This window comes from Mauremys mutica, chromosome 3 (genome assembly GCF_020497125.1).
Source record: "Mauremys mutica isolate MM-2020 ecotype Southern chromosome 3, ASM2049712v1, whole genome shotgun sequence".
Taxonomy (NCBI): domain Eukaryota; kingdom Metazoa; phylum Chordata; order Testudines; family Geoemydidae; genus Mauremys; species Mauremys mutica.
In genome coordinates this window covers 122523975-122547777 of record NC_059074.1, presented here as the reverse complement: position 1 = coordinate 122547777, position 23803 = coordinate 122523975, and the positions used below count along the sequence as shown (strand labels likewise).

At 42.5% G+C, this 23803-nt stretch overlaps 1 protein-coding gene across 6 annotated transcripts in view; it reads right to left on the bottom strand.

Moving 5' to 3' along the window:
* Positions 1–23803, bottom strand: part of PACRG (parkin coregulated) — a 447225-nt gene that overhangs the window by 355203 nt on the left and 68219 nt on the right. The window contains exon 2 of one of the 6 annotated variants that reach the window (XM_045009091.1): positions 19809–19928. The exons of the other annotated variants lie outside the window; for them this stretch is intronic. Coding sequence (XP_044865026.1) covers positions 19809–19853 — 45 coding nt within the window. The 5' untranslated portion in view covers positions 19854–19928. The remainder of the gene's footprint in view (positions 1–19808; positions 19929–23803) is intronic. 6 annotated transcript variants of the gene reach the window in all.

The following is a 23803-nucleotide window of genomic DNA, read 5'->3' as shown; positions in this document are numbered from 1 at the left end:
CCTGGTCTACACTAAGGGGGAGGGGTCGAACTAGGGTACGCAAGTTCAGCTACGCGAATAGCGTAGCTGAACTCGAAGTACCCTAGTTCGACTGACTTACCCGTCCAGAAGCGGCGGGGTCGAACTCCGCGGCTCCAAGGTCAACTCCGCCACCGCCATTCGCGGTGGTGGAGTTCCGGAGTCGACCGGAGCGCGCGGGGAGTTCGAACTATCACGTCTTGATTAGACGCGATAGTTCGAACTCCGAGAAGTCGAACTCACCGCGTCGACCCGGACGGTGAGTATAGACCTACCCTAAGAAAACTCTGCCCCTTCTTCCTCTTAACTATAAAAAGAGTCATATTTCCACTGCCACCAATGTGCCTCTTGCTATCAACCCATCTCAAGAGAGTCAAAGATTTCAATTTAGTTCAGGCTATTTAACATCTGTCTTTGTATAGCTGATAAAATTCCTGAATGGATGAGACAGCTTGGCTAATACACTGTCACACCTAACATTAAGACCAAAGAAATGAGTTGGATGAATGTGAAAAAAGGAAAGAAATAAGTAAGGGCTTAAAATGTATTCGTTTTGTCAGAGGAGTACAGTACTGTACAGCTGGTAAAGATTCTATCCCTGGTCCTATAGTGAGATGGAGATTCTTTATGTCCTGCGATGATGATCACTCTCACTAGATTCCTATCGTCAAACTCAGCTTTGTGTTTTTCTCTGATTAGGAGACTATTTCAATTCACTTTCTCTTTCACTCCATGAATATTTTAACACTGGAGTTTAATATACTTTTTTAGCATTTGGTTTCAGGAAGTATGGCACTGACAAGAGCTGAGAGATCAAGCTACTTCACAATACAAGATACTTAAGTCTGCATTAACATTTCTATTCTTTTTTCACCCTCCTACTACCTCAGAAACATCAGCTCATGGATGTACAGCACATGTGCACAACCAGGAGAGCCTGAAAGTGCAAGTCAATGAAGACAGAGAATAGAGATATCCTGGCATCAAAAATAGATATTATATAGAGACCACATCCACAGAAGATTTTCACCTGCCTTGATATAATATTGAACATATTGATTTATTATGCCTACGTTTTGATCACTAAAATGACATAAATTAAAATGGGCAATTATATTGCTAGAATACTGTAGGCCTTTATATACATTAAGTAGTGCTGAATTTTCTCTCTATTGAAGTAAAATATCTGCCCACAGTAACTAGTCATTATGATATGCACTAATACACACATACAGGTTCTTGCAATAAGTGAACACTGACTGATTAATCTAAATTAAAATGGAATCTTCATTGAATTAGGGTATAACACATTCATACTAAAAATGTTCTTTCCAATCTATATCCCTGATCATATACTGGGAACCAGTAATGTGGACCCCTAGGCCGATGTGTACTCCCAATGAAGTCAGTGGAACTTTTTGTGGTGTAAGATGGCTGTTGGCCCCTTATTGAAACTAAGTGGGATCTTTTTGGTTGGTCCTTTCCCAATACCAGGAGAAACGGGAAGGGCCAAAGAGAAATCAGAATCCTGAGCCTGAAAGTCCCCAAGGCCAATGGGCAGAGGCCAGCACTCCAAGTCAACTGGATTGACAGGGAAGGCAGGCCAATGAGGGAGTCAAGATCCCCAAACCCCATCCTCCATGTGAGTTGAAACTGTTGGAGCCAGAGTGGGGGCAGAGCTAAAGTGAGAACAGCAGCCTGAGCTGAGCAGAGGAGAGAGCAGAAGCCCAAAGACAGAATAGGCAGAGTTGGGTGGAAGGTACAGCAGCAGCTGCACTGAGCTGGAGGAGGCAGAACGGGGCTGGAGTAGATTTGGGTGAAGAGTGTGACCGTTGTTCTGTGAAAGCAGGTCCGGTCGGTGAGGGAGAGCTCGAGGAGCGCATATCGCCATTCACATCAAGTAAGGGAACTACACTTGTCTGAGCCATGTCAGGACTATAAGGATGACCTTGGCCTTGTCTACTCATATCTTGTGTATTATGCATGATATCAAGGGGGTCGGTGGGAACATGAGTTGTGCATCCCATGTGACGAGAAAGGCATCCTCCAATGATCATGGCCCCATCACCTCTCTCGAGGAGAACATCAGGCATTTGTGGCTTCTTGGGGACGCAAATAAGTCGATGAGGGGAATGCTGCATCGGTGGAATATGGATTGCAGGATTGCCTCATTCATTTCCCATTCATGGTCTTGAGAGAAGTATCTGCTTAGCGTGTCCTCCATCGAGTTCTGACAGCTGGGAAGGTAGGAGGCCGAGATGTTTATGATGTGGCATATGCACCAGTTCCACAGTTTCATAGTTTTGATGCATAGTGAGTGTGATCAAGCCTCCCCTTGGCAATTGATGTAAAACATGCAGGCAATGTTGTCAGTCATTATACTAATTGATTTGTTCTTTATATGTGATAGAAAATGTCTTCAGGCATTGCATACCGTGCGAAGCTCTAGTAGACTGATGTGTAAATGAGTCTCCTCGGGAGACCAGGTGCCTTGAACCATGTGCTGATGCAGGTGGGCATCCTATCCTATCAGTAAGGCATCTATCATGATTACTATTGATGGGGGTTCTTGTTGGAATGGGAATACTAATGCATACATTTTCTGGTCTTGTCCACCAATGTAGAGAGTCTAAGACTCAGGGTGGCATTGTTAGTTGTTTGTGGAGGCTATGCTTGCTGGGTATGTATTCAGAGCTCAACCAGCCCTCTAGGCAATGCATATGTAGTCTTGTGTGTCTTACCATAAACATTGTGGCTGCCATGTTTCCTAACAGTTGCAGTCTTATATGGGTTGGTATTTGGGGGCTGACTCTGACTTCCAAGATAAGGTTTGTTAGCATTGCGAATCTGTTCCAGGGCAGGGATGTTTTGGCCTCTATGGTGTTGAGATGTGCCCTGATGAAGTCCGGTTGTAGAACAGGAATTAGGGTCAATTTTTGTTCATTTATCTGTAAGAGAAAGTTACTCACCTTGCAGTAACTGAGGTTCTTCGAGATGTGTGTCCCTGCGGGTGCTCCAGTTTAGGTGACGGTGCGTCCCGGCGCCGTTGATCGGAGATTTTCGGTAACAGTGCCTGGTTGGGACGCACGCACTCAGTTGGTATCTCCCGTCTCGTTGGAATCTTCCTGAGTGCGTGCACCCCACACCCTCCTCAGTTCCTTCTCTACCGTGGAGAATCATACTAATACTCCAAAGTAGAGGGGAGGAGGGCGGGGAGTGGAGCACCCACAGGGACACACATCTCAAAGAACCTCAGTTACTGCAAGGTGAGTAACTTTCTCTTCTTCTTCGAGTGCTGTGCCTGTGGGTGCTCCACTCTAGGTGAATGTGTAGCAGTACCCACTATGGTTGGTGGGACTTTGGAGATGCGGCAGTGAGTACTGTAGATAGTACTGTATGGTCTACTATGGTGTCTGCCGTGGTGTCTTGCGTGAGAGCATAGCGTTTTGCAAACTTGTGTTCAGATGACCCCATAGCCGCTTTGCAGATGTCAGGAATGGGAACATTGTGTAGGAAGGCAACGGATGTCGACCTGGCTCGAGTGGAATGAGTTCTAATGCCTTCAGGCGGTTGAAGATTTTGCGCATGGTAACAGGATCTGATGCAGTCAGAGATCCACTTGGATAGACGTTGTTTGGAGATAGCCGTACCTTTCGATCTTTCGGTAATGGAAACAAAGAGTCATGGGGACTTACGAAATGGTTTAGTCCTGTCTAAATAAAAGGTGATTGCTCGCCTGACATCGAGAGTATGCAGGGTTGCCTCTTGCAGAGTCTTGTGAGGTTTGGGATAGAAAGTAGGTAAGTATATAGGTTGGTTGAGGTGGAAGGTCGATACCACGTTAGGAAGAAATTTAGGATGTGGTCTCAAAGTGACTTTGTCTTTGGAGAAGATTGTGTAGGGAGGGTGGGCCATCAGGGCACTCATTTCACCAACTCTCCCTGCTGATGTTATGGCAACTAAGAAATGAACCTTCATGGACATATGGAGATAAGAGGTAGCCAAGGCCTCAAATGGAGGTTTCATGAGAGCGTGAAGAACGAGGTTAAGATTCCATGCAGCCGCTGTTGGGTAAATTTCAGGGTAGAGATTTTGCAGGCCCGTGAGAAAGCGTTTTATGGTGGGGTGGGTAAAGAATGAATAACCGTCTAATAGGTCATGGAAGGTAGTAAGCGCCGCTAGGTGCACTTTGATGGAGCTGAGTGAAAGTCCGTCCTGTTTTAGTTTCAGGAGGTAGTCTAGAATGTTAGGGAGGGTCACGTTATTGGGTGCTAAGTGATTACGTGAGCACCAGAGGGTGAAACGCTTCCACTTCTGCAGGTATGTTTTACGAGTGGAGTCTTTCCTACTGTGTAGGAGGACATATTGGACTTGCTCGGAACAGGCTAGTTCATGGGTTTGGAACCATGAAGAAACCAGGCTGTGAGGTGGAGCTTTTGGAGCTGGGGGTGAAGAACCCGTCCGTCGTCCTGGGAAACGTGTTCTGGCCTGTTGGGGAGAGCCCATGGGTGACGGGAGGACATGCAGAGTAGGTAGGGATACCACATCTGTCTTGGCCAAGCCGGGGCAATAAGTATGACCCGGGCCTTGTCGTCTGCAATCTTCCAAAGAACCCTGTGTAACAGAGGGATTGGTGGAAGGCGTACAGGAGGGAGTTGTTCCATGGGATGAGGAATGCATCTCCTAGGGATGCAGTCCCGAGTCCCACTCTGGAGCAAAACGGAACATTTTCGATTCTGGGTCGTGGCAAAGAGATCTATTGATGGGGTGCCCCAGAGGGAGAAGAGCTGTTGGAGTACTGCGGGGTGCAGTTCCCATTCGCATTGTGTCAAGAAGTGCCTGCTGAGTGCGTCGGCAGTAGTGTTGTGACAGCCTGGTAGGTAGGAAGCGATGATTTGTATTCAATGTCGTATGCACCAATTCCATAGTTGAATGGTTTCCATGCAAAGGGAATGTGATCAGGCTCCCCCTTGTCTGATTATGTAGTACATGCATGCTATGTTGTCTTTTAAGGCCCGAAGAGATTTGTTCTTTATGAGGGGAAGAAAGTGAAGGCATGCTCACCTCACTGCTCTGAGCTCTAAGAGATTTATGTGTAGGTGTGTCTCTGATGCAGACCACCGGCCTTGTGCCCTGTGTTCCCCTAGATGCGCTCCCCAACCAATCAGGGAAGTGTCCGTGGTGAGCATGAGCGTTGGGGAACATTGCTGGAAGGAAACCCCTGTGCAGAGGTTTTCTGGACTTGTTTATCAATGTTGGGAAGCTATAACATTGGGAGGAGGAGTTAGCAGCATCCCTAAGGTTTGTCTGTTGGGTTTGAAATTGGAATTGAGCCAGCCCTGGAGACATCTCATGTGTAACCTGGCGTGGTGAACCATGAAGGTGGTGGCTGTCCTGTGACCAAGGAGCTGTAGGCAGAGTTTTGCCTGTGTCCTGGGACTAATAGAGAGCGTGCATTTGAGCTGCGTGATAGCGAGGAATCTGTGATATGGGAGCGAGGCCCTGCTCTGGACTGAGTCGAGATGAGCTCCAATGAACTTTATCTGTTGTTTAGGTGTCAGGGTGGATTTTTGGATGTTTATTTGGAGGCCTAGGCTGTGAAAGAGGGAGATGGCGAAATGGGTAGCTTGAAGTGTCTCGCCATAGGAGTTGCCCTTGATGAGGCAATCGTCCAGATAGGGGAACAGCGTGACCCCGTGTTTGCAGAGATGAGCCACGACCACGGCTAGAGTCTTGGAAAAAAACTCTCGGTGCTGTGGGGGGTCCGAAAGGAAGAACTCTGTATTGAAAATGGTGGTGACCGATTGTGAATCATAGGAAGCGTCTGTGAGCTGGATGGATTGATATATGAAAGTAAGCATCCTGTAGGTCGAGAGCTGTGAACCAGTCCCCTTAATCCAGTGTAGGTATTATTGTGCCCAGTGTGACCATCTTGAATCTTTGTATCCTCACGAATTTGTTCCGTCGGTGTAGATCTAGTATAGGCCTCCATCCTCCGGTCTTTTTCTGAGTTAGAAAGTAATGGGAGTAGAAACCTGTCCCTTGATTTTGCGTCGGCACAGGTTCCACTGCACCTAGTTGTAGAAGATGTGCCACTTCTGTGCGAAGTAAGTGGTCATGAGAAGGATCCCTGAGGAGGGACGGGGAAGGGTAGGAGGGTAGGAGAAAGTTTGTCCTTATCAAAAGGGAGATCCTCCACTTTGGTCTGCAGTTCTTTGGGGATGCCAGATGCAGAGAGCCATGAGGATCTGTGCATAACTACAGCAGTTGCAGTTGTATGGGCTGCTGTGTCTGCCGTGTCTAGAGATGCCTGTAGGGCCATTCTGGAAATCAGTTGGCTCTCAGTCAGGATTGATTTGAAGTCTGCTCTCCTATCCTATGGAATGTAGGAGGCAAATTCAAAAGTTTATTGTAAATATCAAAGTCGTAACTGGCGAGGGGAGCAGAATAGTTTGCAATTCTGAATTGTACTGTGGAGGACGTATAAACCTTGCGGCCCAAGACGTCAAGGCATCTAAGGTCCTTGTCTTGCGGGGTGGGTCGATATTGTGACTGTTTCGTCCTCTGTGCAATTGCATCCATGACAAGGGAGTTCGGTGGTGGATGAGAAATAGGAAGTCAGCATTTTTAGCAGGGACATAGTATTTACGTTCGGCCTTTTTGCAAGTTGGTACTAAACACACTGGGGTTTGCCAGAGTGTCAGCCGGCTCCAGGAGTGCTTCGTTTATAGAGAGCGTGATTTTTGAGGGCGCAGACTGTTGAAGGATTCTGAGGAGTCTGTGTTGCGTCTCCTGAACCTCTTGAAAGGGGATATCTTGATTGAGTACCACCCTCCTGAAAAGTTCTTGAAATTGTTTACAGTTGTCCATGGCCCGCGGAGGGAGGAGGGCTCTGTCCAGGGCTAATGGAGAGTTAGGAGTCAGTGAGTCAGGATATGGTGCGTAACTTGCATACTCAGGAGGGGGCTCAGGCACCTTAGAAGTGGACGGAGCAGGAGATTGAGGCACAGAAGGAGGATGATTGGTAGGAGGATGTTGCCAAGGGTACCACTGAGGCCAAGGCATAGGGTAGGAGAACCCAGGTGTCGCCCATGGGGGCGTGAAATGGGGAAAACTGAGGCTGGTGGCCTTGAACCGTGACCTGAGGTGGCAGAGGTGCCTGTGGAGGAGAAGCAGGAGTGGAGAACTCCACTTGCTGCTGCAAATCAAGTTCACCGTCAGTGAAAACCAGTTCAGTTGGAGAGAGCGGCAGTTCAAAAAATGAGCCCTGTGTATCTAGGAGCGGAGAGTGAGGCTCAGGTGGCACTGAAAGCTCACATTAAGTGAGAAACTGTTGCTCCTGCTCCCTGGGCTGAGCTGAGCCTGCTCTCTGCTCTAGCTCATTAGCAGGAGAAAGTGAAAGTGACAGTAGTGCTGCAGACTGCTTGGAGGTGCCCTGTAGGGGGTCTGCTACTGGTGCCCGGGTGGAAGATAGGCTCGGTGCCAACATTCTTCTCCCTGCAGGGGAGGATTGTCCTGCCGGCACCGCGGCCGTTTGCGGTGCCGAGGAGCAGTGCGCTGCCGGAACCGTGGCCGTGTGCGGTGCCGAGGAGCAGCGCGCAGCCGGCACCGTGGCCGTGTGCGGTGTCCAGGAGGCGCGTGCAGCTGGCACCATGGCCGTTTGCGGTGCCGAGGAGAAGCATGCTGCCGGCACTGCGGCCGTTTGCGGTGCCGAGGAGGAGCGTGCTGCCAGCACCGCGGCCATTTGTGGTGCCGAGGGGACCGGAGCCACAAGGACCTTCCTGACACGGGAGGTCGGGTCCCTGCCTCTGCGCTCTGTCAGAGCTGCGCCTGAGGCATTAGAAAAAGCTGAGGCACCTGCCTTTGGTGCTGTCAGCACAGAGGGTAGGGATCTCATGGAAGACCCCCTACCCTTGTTAAAGTCTCTCCTGTGAGACTGTTCTGCTTCTTGCCTCCACTCCAGGGAGGGTGAAGCAACGCTGCCCACCGGTTCTGATCTGGCTGGGGAGCGTGTGGGAGCGGGTTTAACCTTTCCCGTCTCCGAAAGCGGCTGTAAGGATTTTTCCGTCATCAGCATTTTGAGCCGCAGATCCCTGTCGCACCAAGCTCTTGACGAGGCTCACACAGTGGAGGCACTTCACAGGGATGTGGGTGTCCCCAAGGCACTTCACGCAGTATGAGTGCCCATCTGTCCGTGGTATGGATTCCTGACAAGAAATACACCTTTTGAATCCTGAAGCTCCTGGCATTATGAATTAGAGATGGCCGAGGAGAGTGTCTCAACGGGAGACAAGCCTGAAGGATTTTTTTTAACTAAGTAACTAACTGTGTAACTATACTAAAGGAAGGGAAACAACTGGGATGTAACTAATAACTATTTCTATGTTCTTTGTTACTGTTTCCTATAGAGACCAGGGAAGAAAAGGCAGCACTGCCCCGAGTTCCATCTTCGGACGAGGATGGTTGAGAAGGAACTGAGGAGGGTGTGGGGCGCACGCACTCAGGAAGATTCCAATGAGACAGGAGATATCAACTGAGTGCGTGCGTCCCAACCAGGCACTGCTACCGAAAATCTCCGATCAACGGCACCGGGACGCACCGTAACCTAGAGTGGAGCACCCACAGGGACAGCACTCAAAGAAGAACCCTAGATCCCTGAAGAGTGCGATTGTCATCTGGACTATGTCCAGCACTTCTTGTTGAGTTGGGACCTTGAGAAGGCAATCGGCCAAGTATGGGAAGATTCTTATCCCTTGTTTGCATAGATGTGCTGCTACTACCACTAAAGTTTTGGAGAAAACTCTTGATGCAGTGGACAGGCCAAACGGTAGTACTCTGTACTGAAAGTGTTCGTGTCCTACTGTGAACCACAGGGATTTCTTATGAGCGGGGTGTATGGTAGTATGAAAATAAGCATCTTGGAGGTTGAGGTTGGTGTGTAGATGCCCAAAGTGCAAAGAGTAGCATGAGAATCTTTCATTGAGTGGAGAACCTCATCCGTTTTGGTCTAAAACAGTTTCTCTCAGTCGAAAGATAGATCCTCAACCTTAGTTTGGAGTTCCTTAGGTACACCAGAGGATTGTAACCAGGATGCTGGATGAATCACCATGGCCGTGGCTGTGGTTTTGGCTGCCATGTCCACTATGTCCAAGGACACTTGGAGGGCTGTTTGTGTGACAAGTTGGCCCTCATTTAAAATGGTTTTGAATTGTGCTGGAATGCCTGTGGCACCAATAGGACATTTGCCAATCATCACTCTGAACACTTTGCTTGAATACTTCAATACCCTTCTCCTCCCTGCCCCCCGCCTTTGTTTGTCTTGTCTATTTAGATTATAAACTTTGGGGGCAGGAACCTGGCTTTCTATAAGTGAGGGCAGTCTCTAAGACAACTAGTCCCTGATCCCAATGGGGCTGCTGGGTGCTACTGCAAAACAGATAATAAAAACGAACATTATTAGTAATAATATGCATATTTATTTCGAATACATTTTAAGATAATCAATTCCACTTTTGTTACCCATCTGTAAAGTTGAGAATTCTCCTCTAATAAAATTGGACAATAGCCCTGAGTCCTAAGCAATGTAAGAAATGTTGAGAATGCAGCTTCACCATGATACTCAAGTGTGGAGAATGGAGCATATCCCTTCCTAGAATTCAGCTCTTAAGAAATTATCTGTGCACAAACATTGTATTTAGTACAATAATTTACATTAATAAAGTTGCAGCCAATTTGACCAAATTTACTATATGTGTATACCCCTTCTTTCATGAATATCCATGGCAAATGAAACAATGAGCTCATGTCTTAGCAAGTCAGAAACCTTTCAAGTTCATTTTTAACATTAACTGAAAATCTCAGAATGATCAACAATACACCTTTACTTTTCCATCAGTGTATCTAAATTCTGTGTATTGACAATTGGTAATAAAATAAACAATTTGGAAATAAGACTCATTTATCTAAAATCACAGATTCAAATGGATGAAAATGAAGAAAATAAAAATCCCATCTCAAATAAAATTAAAAACAGCAAAGAAGCATGCAGCTGTTAGTAGAGAAGAGCAGAATACTAAGAATCAGAAAGTGCAGGCAATTATCATTTTGTATCATTTGCTCAGAGACATTAAATTGATTCTAAATCTTCAAAAGTACTGAATAAAAAAAATTAAGGGATTAGTTCCTTTGTCAGAGGTACATGTTTATTAAATTTAAATTAGTTTAAAATTATTTTTAAAAATATATTTCTTTAAAAAACAAATTAGTAAACAATATTCTGCAAGCAAATTTCAACCCAGGTAGTAATCAGTGGCCCTTTTAACAACCAGCCTTTGGAACTTTGCATCAGAAGAACAGAAGAGTTACAGATTAGTTTTTCATGTAATTTTCTCATTGCCTTTGACAAAAGTTTGAACAGAACAACATCAGCACTTTATCTTTGTTGAAGAAAGTGGCAGATGAGAAATAGTTTCTCATGTCCTCGTCCAACTGATGTTGGCTACTAAGAAGGTTGTTTTCAAAAGAGAAGGGAAAAACAGGGAGACTATTGATTCAAATGGAGAGTATTGAGCATTACATTTATATCCTATGGACTTAAATGATTTATGACTGAAGGGTATAAATACTTCAAGAAAACATTTGCCTGTCAGATGAGTCAAGGCAGCCACTGATGCACAGAAATTTGGTAAGTTATAATGGTTACTAGATGTACCCTGACTGACTTTATAAGGTTGAATTTGACTTAAAGATAAGTGATAGTCCAGGTTAAATATAATAATGGGGCATATTTGGGGAGAAACACTCAAATGAACAAACCACTCTACAGAATGCTTCCACTTGAAAGAATAAGAATGTCTGATAGAAAATTTTCAGTTTTCCAGGAAAAAATGTACTGAATTGCTGAATATTGGAAAAGCTCTTCTGCTAAAATCCAAAAACCCCAGACACTGGGGTAAAGGGCTTGTGATGCCAGGTGCAGGATCTGACCTTTTGTTTGTTTGAGGAGATGTGGAACTATAGGTAGGAAAAATGAAGTCTGTCACAACAGGACCAACAAGTCTGAATACCATATCTGTCAAGCTACTTTACAAATTGAAAACAATGCAGTATTGTCATACTCACTCTGCAGAAAGACTGAAAAAATAGCCCCAGTCATTTCAGTTCTGAAATCTAATGATGGTATTTATATGTCAGCACTGATAACTTTTTCAGTTTGGGCCATTTTATCAAAAAAATTCAGTTAATGTGTTTATCCACTGTTGAATACAGAGACTGATCTTGGGATTTGGGAGTGGTCGGGGGAGGGAGTAGGGTAAATGGCTTCTGTCTACAATGGGGCCAGCTGGAAAAAAGAATTCCATCTGGCAAAAATTTCAAGGTATTCAGATTTTTTTTCATTTTGTATTAGAATGAAAAATAGACTTTTTGAATTTTTCACAAAAAACACAAGATATAAATCCCAAAATAGCCAATAATCTGGTGGTTGGGACACACACCTCACATATCAGAGGCCTAGGTTCAAGTCCCCGCTCTGCTTATTTCAGTGATGTTCAGGGCCGGCTCCAGGCACCAGCATTCCAAGCTGGTGCTTGGGGCAGCATTCTGCAGGGAGCGGCAGTCCCTGTTGTTTTGCCCCCAAGCAGCGCGCCGAATTGCCACCGCGGGTGGGGCGGGAGCAGGGGCAGTATGTGTGCCTTTAGGGCGGCAGGCACGTTTCCGCGGCAGCGGCAATTCGGCGGCAGCTTCTATGTTTAGCTCTCCTGGGCGGCTTCAGCTAAACATAGAAGCTGCCGCCGAATTGCCGCGGAAACACGCCTGCTGCCCTAAGGGCACAGGGACTGCCCCCCCCCCCAGCGCCCACAGCGGCAATTCGGCGCGCTGATTGGGGCGGCAAAAACTGTAGAGCCGGCCCTGGTGATGTTGGGGGGATTTTGGTGACAATTTTCAGAAGGTATGAGATAGCACGCTCTCACGCTCTCATATGTATGTTTTCATTAGTCAAAAAAATTCCTGACTAGCTCTAGAATCAACAATATTGGATGGTCAACTGAGAGTTCGAGGCACCTACGTCCATGCTCGTGGCAGAACAGCGGTGGAAAGGCACAATGTGCAGCTAGCTGGGTGACTGGTGGAGGAGCGCAACAAGAGCGGTGAGCAGGTGGCCGGTGAGCAGCCAGCGGAGCGAGTAAGATGCCTCTTTACCCCCCTTACTCAGGGTGGGAAGTGAACTCTGCAGATTCACCGCTGAACTCTGGGTCTGCACTGACCAAGGACAGCAACTGTGAGTCGGGTGTAGAGACAGGTTGGGCATGTGAAAGGGACTTTTGGGTTGCTGGACTTAAGAACCTGAGGGGAAAAGGGCACGGCCCAACCTACTTGGGGGTGAGTCTTTTACTCATGGTTTATGTTTATGAACCCTATTTGCGGTGTTTTCCCAAATTAACTCTGAGTTACTTCCTTTTATTAAAAGTTCCTTTTCTATACTCAGACTCTGTGCTTGCAAGAGGGGAAGTATTGTCTCTCAGAGGCGCCCAGGAGTGGTGTGTAATTTTCCCAGGTTACTGGGTAGGGGCTTGAGACGGTTCTGTGTTGTATTGATGGAAAGGAACCCCTAAATATTGAACCCGACCCTGGTTGCTGCTGGCTCCACCTGGCAGAAGGGTTACATCAGAGTAGAACCTTAGGCTTTACCCACCTCTTCTTCCTAAATTGACTCATATGACCATTGACTTTCCTGAATCTTAAGCATAAAGTGAAGTGCTTTGCTAAATTGGGCTCCCAAAAATAAAACTGCTATTATTATCAAAAGGTGGGCTTCCTTTTTATGCAATCTCTCATCCTTCATTCCACATACTTATCACTTTTTAAATCCTTTGCTGTATGTTACCATAGAGTGCAACTGTCATAAATTAAAAATTAATAAAGATGTAAAGTAAGTTTATGCAGTGCATAAGAAGCCCACAAGTATTTAGGTTTGTAACTAAAATAAATAAGACTTCTCTTTTGGTTTTCTCTAGCTCTCTTTTCCTGGTCTATTATTCAGCAAACCTATTAACATATGCAAACCTTTTAGGTGTATTGATAAGATTAGACAGCTATTTAGTTATCAACCACCAATTATCTTTATAAGAAGAGATTTGTCTGGACTCTGGAGTGATACAGTACTTGATGGTACAACTGTCAAAATCTCAGAGAAACTAATAGCAACACTGAGGGGAGTTTGAACAAAAACAGGTATTGCAACTAAACATGAAACAGAAGGAAGTCATATGACTCAAGCAAAAGAAAAAAAAGGATGTATATGTAAGGCCTCACGCTAGTTTATTACAAGCTCCTTCAGAAATCAGTGCCCCAGAACCTTATAAAATAAAGCACTGTAGGATTCTATCAATCTAACAGAGAGTATTAATCCAGGAAATTTGCTGACACAAGGAAACATAAAGTGCTTGTTATTAAAGAGCGCCAATATTTTGTAGCTTCTCAAACAGGTAATAAAACTACAAGTATGGAGTACATCACCAGCCCTAATAAAATTGGTAGTTCCTTTCTGTCTGACAGGATCAGAAATAAAACACAGATGAGCTATACATAAATGACTAACCCAATATCAATCATTCCCTCTCTGTTATCATGTAAAAGCTATGGGCAGATCACATATTTATTTTTCTTCACAACATGTAGTATTTCTTATGGCTGAAATGCAAGCCACAGTGTTTTCTATTTTTAATATAGTTATGCTTTTCTATATTTCTTAAAGATGAAAGCATTAGTGATTTCACTTCATTAATAAAAAGGCATTATTTCAGTACCCAAAAGAGGAATAAAACAGCTGAAAGCATTCCCATTAAAATGCAGTTTGTCATATTCTACCTGAGGCCACTTTTCTGGAAAGCAGTAAACAGAAAGTAAACTAGCAAGGGACTTCAGAAGACTTTGTAATTTCACTTAATGCATTTCTTAGGATGAATATAGTTGGGCAAGGGAAAGGTTTTGATGGGAATGAAACTTTTAAACAACTATATATTTTTATTCAACAAACTATCTGCCATTTGAATGCTGATCCTACGATAAAGAGTATAGTGCAGTATTGTTGTTTTCTAAAAGGGACACTTTCTTGATTCCAACTGCTTGATCCCAACTCTCTGCAGTCTTATTAGGGAGATCTTAGTCTTTACACTGAAGTTTGAATTTTCCTGCAGGTGGATTTATGCACCTGAGGGGAGGTAAACAAGATTCAAATTGCTTAACAATCTATTCCTTTTCATCCAAAAGATCCTAATAAACTCTAGCCTAATTAAAAACACAGATCATTAGCCCAGTCTTTCAGAACTTAATCATATGAATATAAAAATCAATAGAACTACTCACATGATTAAGGTCTACAGGAGTGGGCCCCTACAGAACAACTCTTGTAGCATATCAGCCAATAGTCTTATCTGGGCCAGAACTCTCCCATCTTTCACAGTTCTGTCCCAAGTATTCACTGTTCCAGCCAACAACTTGAAAGTTGGCTCTTGACGGTGTCTAAGGTAGTCATTTCCTCACCCAAAAGTCAGGTCGGCTTCAAACCAGTCAGGGCTATGGGTGTTGACTGAGAAGGACTGTCCAGGGGCACTTCTCATTCCTGTTAGTATCTTAGTGAAATACCAACCACTCAGAGCTAATCATTCACCCTCAATTTAGTGAAAAGAGACTAATAAATATTTTTCAGTAAATTAGAACAGTAAATAAAATTGAGGAAATTGTGATCTGCTCACAAACATTTTATAAGCAGAAAAGGGTAAATTTATCAAACTAATTATTTGCTGTGAATTATTCACTCAACTCTTGAATTAAAGTAAACCAATAATTTTGGGTGAATTTAATCTTTTACACCTTTGCTTACAGCCAGATAAAATTCTAGTTACTTTTATTAATTTAAATAGCTTGGTCATATTGGGTAGACAACAATGGGGAATATATTGACATTGTGACTAATTAGTTTGGAACTTCATTTAGAGAAGACCTTTGCATTAATATTTAACATCACCACATTATTATTATTTGTTATTTGTATTACAGAAGCACCTGGGCGTACTAGTGACAGCCTATGACCCCATTGTGCTAGGTGCTGTACAAATATAGAACAAAAACAACAAGACAATATTGGTCAGCAAGATAGCAAGTGATCTCAGCACACCAGCAGCCTACCTGTGGTTGAGTTTTTTTGTAGTCATCATGGAAAATGAGAGTTTTGAGGAGAGTTTGGAAGGTAGATAATGATGTAGCTTTGGTGATGTTTATGGAGAGCACCTCCCAAGCATGAGGGGCCACATAGGAGAAAGCATAAAGCTGCTTGTTTGTACATTCAACAAGTCTGTGTTGGTGGCTGATGTGAAATGATCAGAGGTGAGAGTCGACCTTTTGATACTAAATGAGAAATGGTAGGGACGGTGGGAACAGACTGTTATGGGCCTTAAAAGTGAAGACAGCCACTTTATGGTTGATGCAATAGAGAAGGGGTACAATGGAGGGATGCAAAGAGGCGTGATATAGTCAAAGAGACAGGATAGGAAAATGTTCTTTGAAGCAGCATTTCTCAATGGATATGAGCAGGTTACATTAATCAAGGCCAGAAAAAAGGATGTTGCAGTAATTGGGATATAAGATTATGACAGCCTGGATGAGAATTTTAGCTCTGTGGATGGCTAAGAAAGGCTATATTTTAAAGAGGTTATGCAGAAAGAATCTGTAAGACATAGGCACAGTCTGGCTGTGAGGACCTAGAAAGAGGTCCAAGTCGAAGATGACAGCCTGGTTATGGCCTGAGTGACAGGTAGAATGGTGGTGTTCTCCACAGTGATCAAGAAAGGCAGTAGGGGATAGTGGTTGTGGTTGGAGGAGATTAAAAGCTCTGTTTTAGCCATTGGCATGTTGAGCTTGAGCTGATGGATAGACATCCTTGAGGAGATATCAGAGAGACAGGCCAAAATTTTCGTTTGGACAGAAGGAGACAGATCTGAAGTAGAGAGGCAGATATATAAATCATCAGCATAGATATTGTGGTTGTATTAGTGTTTGCAGACAAGATTAGCCAGAGATACGATTTGGAGGGAGAAGAGAAGGGGACCAAGGACAGAGACCTTTGGAACCGCCTCAGAAAGTTGGAGGGCAGATGAGGAGGATCCTCCAATGCACTGAGGGTGCAACTAGAGAGGTAGGAGGAGAACTAGGACAGGACAGTCACAGAAGCTTACAGTAACAAAGTGGTTTAAAAGAGGTGTTATAGTAGGCTAATGACAGTTTATATTAAATGACCTTCCACTGAATGTTCTTTGAGTACAAAGAAGACGTTGATGTGCCTTTTCAGAAATATCAAATTATGGAATATCTAATCTTTCAGAAACTCAACAGAAAGCAACAAGGAATTTGTATTTGTAGCAAAGAACAATGTCCTGGATCCAAATAATTAAAGCTGTTAGTCTGATGTGACCAGGAGGGTCTCAAATCTGCCTCAGCCAAAATAAGGCAAATAAAACATATGAGTGACTGTCTTCTATGCTGTGACTAGTGCATCCACAAGTAAAGGTCCTGGATGGTAATGGAAAGTGAATCATATTTCCCAATTAATGGAAATTTTGCTCTTGTAAAGACTGAAAGATGATGTTAATAATTACAGTATACTTAAAGAATATATTTTTGTAATATTTCTATTTTACTGCAAGTTTTCCAGATGTTTCTCTCTGTTAATCTTTCACAGAAATATAAACATTAGCTTTATCAATATGTGTATTTTGGGAAGGAAATATTATGAACCAACACATATAGCATACGGTATATATTGCCTGTCACACAAATGAAGAATATGTTTGTTAGCAGGTTATTTGAGCCAAAATTTCTATCAGTATTTGCAATTTTAAATATTTTACAAAATTTCTTTCATGCAAGGCTGACAAAGACACTGGTACATGAAATAGATATGACATGAAGTGATGTATTTTGTAGCAGATAACTCACATTGTAGTACAGCCTAAAAACACCATTTTTTGCCATAAGTAACATAATATTCCATTATGTAATGACATAACGGAAGAATCTGTGTATTATTAAAGAATACCAAACATAGTAACAAAAAACAATCAATATACTTTATTGTCTCCCTCAGAACACAGATATTTCAAAGAAAAGAAAAATGCATTAATTATAAAATGAATGGCAAAATATCCTAATTACAAGAATTCCATTTATTTCAGTGTATTCTAACATTTCTTTGTCTACTCCTGACACTTTACCTGTTGGTGCATTCCATCATTAGAAAGCAGGAAGCACATCTACTTATGAGCACAGAATAAAGCAGACTTGTATGGATCTCTATTTCATCAAGAGGTGCAAATCTTGTGAGAAAATAAAACCCCATTATTCTGATGCTGATGCAACTTTGCAGTCATAGCAGATGAGATGTAAAATGTTTCAAATTCAGAAGGTACTCACACCTTGGGAAGATTTGATTTTTAAATAACAAGACAGGATAATAACCTAGAGTACTGAGGATCACAGAAAAAGGAAAAATATAGGGAAAGTTGTTTATCTGTGTTAACTCCATTGAAGTTAAATGCAAGTTGAAACAGGGAGACAGAATCTAGCTTCCAACATGGAGAGCTGTTCCTGATGCCTTTTGCCTATAAAGACAAAATATTTCTAAAACTGTCAGATTTTATTAAGGATAGATTTTGTAAACTTTGATGGATAGCAAAATTCAAAAACAAGACAGCAGAAAATGTTTTCAAGCAACAACCTTCCAAAAACTCAGAAGGTCCGCTGGCACCACTTTCACAAATTAGCTAACATGCTGATTTGACACACATAAGACCAGGGAGTAAGAGAAATGTTTGAACAAATCTTTGCAAAATTTGATGCTTTGCAAGTTTCATGACATGTGTATGACACAAATTGGAGACAATTTATTCTCAGATCAACAATTTAGATGGGAGAGTAGACACAACTGAAAAAAAACAAAGGAAAATATTTCCAGAACTAAAACAGTATGATCTTAGAAAGGAAAATTAAAAATCTGGAAAACAAACTGAGAACAAGATGCATGAGAATGCTGGGGATTCCAGCAGGGGAAAAAAATCTCTAAACAGTTGATTTTATGCTTAACTTGATTGTTAAACTGCTTGATTTAACTGTGAAAGGTGGGCCTCTTTATACGTAAAGATCTACACTTGTGGTAGAGAAGGATCAGACACCTCATCTGGGACTTTGTTAATTTCCCTGTATGATATCAGAAATAAAATAATGAATCCATTAGATTGCAAGGAAAAAGAAAGCTCTGGAATCTAAAGGCAAGAAAATCCTTATCTCCCCTGATTTGCACCCTACCACTCAAAGCAACTAGAGAGACCTTAAGCTGACCAAACATGATTTTATTGAGGATTGAGCTAATATAGCTTCTATTCCCTGCTAAATTGAAAGTGAGTTACTATGATAAGACATACCTTCTGAAATGTAAAATCTTCAAATAATCTTTTGAAAAATATTAGAAAGGACAATGCAAAACTCACTGACAACTCAAAGACTGTTTAATACATATGCAAAAGAGGGGGTAGAATTAAGTTTGTATGGTCCATCATAACTTCAGCATTTCCAGACTTTCTAGTGTTTCCCTTTGCAATTTTGCCAATATTTTAATGTGTTTTTCTTTTTGCAAGGAATTTTTGAAGCAGAAAAATGGTAAAACAAAGAAATTCTAGATACCAGTAGAATGCAGAGTCTGGCACAATGTGTGCATTAAGTCAAGCACAACTTGTAGGCCATGCCTCATTCCATATACTCCTTTCTTACAAATACCTGCATGCACAGAATGTCAGGCAAGGCAGATAACTAGCTTATTATACAACAAGGCCAAATAGCATGCATAGGTATGTGTTTTAAATCATTTTAACTTGGCCAAATCAAAATGGATTTTTACCAGACCACCAAGAAATGCATATATGAGATGCAGACTATGGGTCCCACTGGTGGCCCCACTCCCAGCTCCAGCTGTCAACCGTGGCTCGGGGTGGAGATGGGGACAAGGTTAAATGTTTGGAGACCACAGTGCCCTATACAGACAAAGAGTGAGGAAGATACATTGGAGATGTGCCCCTGCAGAAGAGTATGAAAAGGAAGAAGGCCAAGAGAGAACTGAAGAGTGCACTCACAGAAATATAAATTCTATGTATAGTGAAACTCAACTTACTGTTTCATCAGTGAAGTTCCATTACTGTATAGTTTGACAGATGGCCTGTTTAGATAACAAGCAAATTTTGTCTCCAGAACTAATTTACCCTCTCCGTCTAGAATCATGATAAAAAATTCAGTCTTTTTACTAAATACATTAAGTTATAGTCAAATGTGCAAGTGAAATGATTACTTGACCAAACAACTGAAAGTTACAGTTATCTGACCAAATGACTATGTTGACAGAACGATTAACATATGTAGAAGAATTTGGGAAATTTTATATTCAAATACGGCTTATTTGAATGATAGAACATAAATTTCTAAATATGATACTGTAAACACAGAAAATACTCTAGTAAATTATCTTACTGTGATGCCTACATGACCAGGCAGATGGTTCAAAAATGTATAAAGTAGGTTATCCCACAACAACTTTGACAATAAGTTCTTGTGACTTTTGTCCCATATGTCTCTTTCTCTTTTAGCACCAAGGAAAAGAAGATGATACCAAATTTAGTTCATTTTACAAGTTAGAATTGGATACCTTTAGACTACAGGCAAATGGAATGGAAGTAAAATAATCTTACATAAGGACAAAGCCTAAATGCCATTTCCACTGATGTCACTTTCATTAAGCTGATACATGATTTTCATCATACTTGCGGGTGGACTAGGTAACCTTTGCACGGGTGATGGCTTTATTTTACCTGAAGACACAAAACACGGTATTTTAGAACTGAAGCAGAGTTTTGTTTGTGTCTTATACATCACTTCTAATACTTTACTCTGTCTCAATATGTTAGATGTTCTTAGCTGGACACTGAATATTCTGTCAAACATGCAAATTTAACTTGACTAAGTCACCAGTAAGCCTTATCTCATATACATGAAAGTATTTCCCCCCTTTTTCTTTATTTGATGAGCATTTTCTTTCACAGTATTTCTCCATCATCCTCCCCCCTATATTTCAAATACATAGAATCATAGAAGTGTAGGACTGGAAGGAACCTCAATAGATCATAAGAATATAAGAACATGAAAACACCCATATTGGGTCAGACTAAATGTCCATCTAGCCCAGTATCCTGTCTTCTGACAGTGGCCAATGCCAGGTGCCCCAGAGGGAATGAACAGAACAGGTAATCATCAAGTGATTCATCCCATCGCCCATTCCTAGCTTCTATTCCAGTCCCCTGCATTCAAGGCAGGACTAAGTAATAACTAGACCATTCCTAACAAGTGTTTGTCTAACCACTTCTTAAAAATCTCCAATGACAGAGATTCCACAACCCCCCAAGCCAATTTGTTCCAGTGCTTAACTACCCTCACAGTTTTTCCTAATGTGCAACCTAGGTCATGTTTCTAGAGCTTTAATCATTTTTGTTGCTCTCCTCTGGACTTTCTCCAATTTGCCCACAACATTCCCGAAATGTTGTGCCCAGAACTGGACACAATACTCCAGATAAGGCCATATTCTTCATATTCTACTATAGTCATTTTCATTATGTCACATTCATGTAGATCAGGGGTCAGCAACCTTTGGCCCATCAGGGTAATCTGCTGGTGGGCTGCAAGACATTTTGTTTATGTTGACTGTCCACAAGCACGGACCCCCACAGCTCCCAGTGGCCACTGTTCATCTTTCCTGGCCAATGGGAGCTGCGGAAAGCAGCATGGGCCACAGGGATGTGCTGGCCGCTGCTTCCCGCAGCTCCCATTGGCCATTACTTTGAAACTCTCCTAATGTTTTCAGGAATTACAAAGCCACAACATTTTCTTCGCAGTTCAGGACTGTATTATGAACCCTGAATTCAGCAACTGTGACACTACCAGTGCTGCTTTTAGGTATTAGACTATAAGACATACAGAATAAATCTTTTAAAAAGGCATGATTAAAGACTACATTGAAGAGTGCCTGCAATAGAAGCCTGTATGGCACTAGCAGTAGACTGAAACAATATTTGACTGGATGTGGTTTGTGAGTGTCTCCTGTGCACACATATGACTATGAACAATATTGGCTTTAACTGCTTTCACACATTCACTGATATAAAACATTAAATGTACTGACCAGCAGTGTGTATTGGACAAACAAGGATAAAATAATTTGATAAATTGGAATTTTGTTAATGGGTTCCCAGAAAATATTTAAGAATCAGAAGACTGTACAGAATGTATTAATTTCTCAACTACAGTTCACCTTTCTATGTTCTTATTCTTTGGAATTTGCTACAAGTGTTGTTGTTTAGATCAGGACCTGATAAAATTACAAATTTTGGGTAGAAATGAGAGTGTGTAGCCTTGTGTTGCACATCAATCTAAACCATCTTCACAATTTTATTCTCCATTCATGGAACAGTGCTCAAACAGAATGGTGAGGGGCTCTGGCAGAGAGCCAAATGCAGCTTCCTGATTCACAGCTGCCCAGGTGAAGGTTAGGGCTATATCTATATAGAGAGAGAGATATACACCTATCTCATAGAGCTGGAAGGGACATTGAGTCCAGCCCCCTGCCTTCACTAGCAGGAACAAGTACCAATTTTGCCCCAGATCCCTAAGTGGCCCCCTCAAGAATTGAATTCACAACCCTTGATTTAGCAGGCCAATGCTCAAACCACTGAGCTAGCCATCCTCCTCCCATATGGTGCCTTCTCTAACTTACACCAAAATAGCAGAGCTCTACTACACCATTCCCCATCCTCTTTCCATCTGTCCCACACCACATTATGCCATGCTCTTTCTTCTGATGCTGGAGGTGAAGGGATTGCTGGCACAGAAGAGAGGATAGTTGCTTTTGCCAGATCTCAATCAGTGGAGAGTTTCACCGGGTATTTCTGCATGGCAATTAGACACCTGCAGCAAGCCCATGCATGCTGACTCTGGTTCGTGGGTCTGTTTAATTGTGGGGTAGACCTTCAGGCTCATGTTGCAGCCCAAGCTCTGGGACCCGCCCACTTCACAGGCCTAGAGTTTGGGCTCCAGCATGACCCTCGTTGTCTATACCACAATTAAACAGCCCCTTAGTGCAAACCCTGCAAACCTGAGTTAGCTGGCATAGGCCAGCTGTGGGGTTTTAATTGCAGTTTAGATAGATCCACAGTATGAATTTTCCCCAGGCCATCTATGGTTGCTTTATTGCCATTTTGTGCTATATGTGGTGCAAAGTGGCCCTAGTGGATTCAAGAATGTAGGCTCTTATGCTCAGATTCCCCTCTTCCCTCCCCCCATACAAATTGAACTGAAATTTAGAACCTTCATTGTCTCTTTAACATAAAGAATATTCTACAAATGCCAAGTATTTACTAAAGTACTTTGGTAGGCTGTTAGTTTATTTTAAAAAATAATTATTTGGGTTATGGTGTGACTGAGGTACGGTTTATGACATACACATTTAGTAAACTCAAAAATGCTGTTGGATGGTCCAGTATGCTGTCCTATAACATATCGTAGCAAGAACACCACCAACAGGTATTAGGTATAGATCACATTCCTGTAAAGAATCAGTCTCATCCCAGATTTCATCTCAATGAACTGCAAAAGCACTTGAGATATATTTGATATTTACTTTCCAGGTCTTCACTAGAAATGAATACAACACCATTCAAGCAAGACAGTCATAATAGATAGCCTGTCCTTGACAAGTTAGAGGGTGATCTAGTTCAGAACATGCCAAGGACAAACGGTAGCCTCACCAGTAATTCAAAGACTGACACAAAGGGAACGTTATGAAAAGAACTGAAGGTTCCATAAACACATAGAAACATGAAATTAATGGGCAGCAGGTTTAAAACAAATAAAAGGATGTTCTTCTTCACACAGCGCACAGTCAACCTGTGAAACTCCTTGCCTGAGGAGGGTGTGAAGGCTAGGACTATAACAGGGTTTAGAAGAGAACTAGATAAATTCATGGAGGTTAAGTCCATTAATGGCTATTAGCCAGGATGGGTAAGGAATGGTGTCCCTAGCCTTTGTTTGTCAGAGGGTGGAGATGGATCGCAGGAAAGAGATCACTTGATCATTTCCTGTTAGGTTCACTCCCTCTGGGGCACCTTGCTTTGGCCCCGTCGGCAGACAGGGTACTGGGCTGGATGGACCTTTGGTCTGACGCAGTATGGCCATTCTTATGTTCTTATGTTCTAACACCAGGGTTCTGAAGTGAAAAAATGTTATGGATGAAAGACCTCTGCAATAAAATGAAAGTGAACAAATGCTTAAATGGAAACAGGAGCACCTGCTAATAAATAAATAAACTGTTAGTAATAAAAACACCTCACCAGCTTTTTATTGTGTTTTCTCATGTTTTATTATATAATTTCTAATTTAAAAACTAGATAAAGTCCTGATGTTATTAGTGACTGAAAGTGCAGTTCATTGTGCATTTTTTTAATTATTGGTTTGTAGTTCTGAATGTTGTGAAAGCACCTACAATGTTTGGGATAGGCACTTTAAAGAAACTGAAATTAAATAAATAAATATAAATAGGGGATCGATCACTCAACAGTTGACCCCTTTTTGTTCATTCCCTCAGAAGCATCTGGCACCGGCCATGGTCAGAAGACAGAATACTGGGCTAGATGAACCA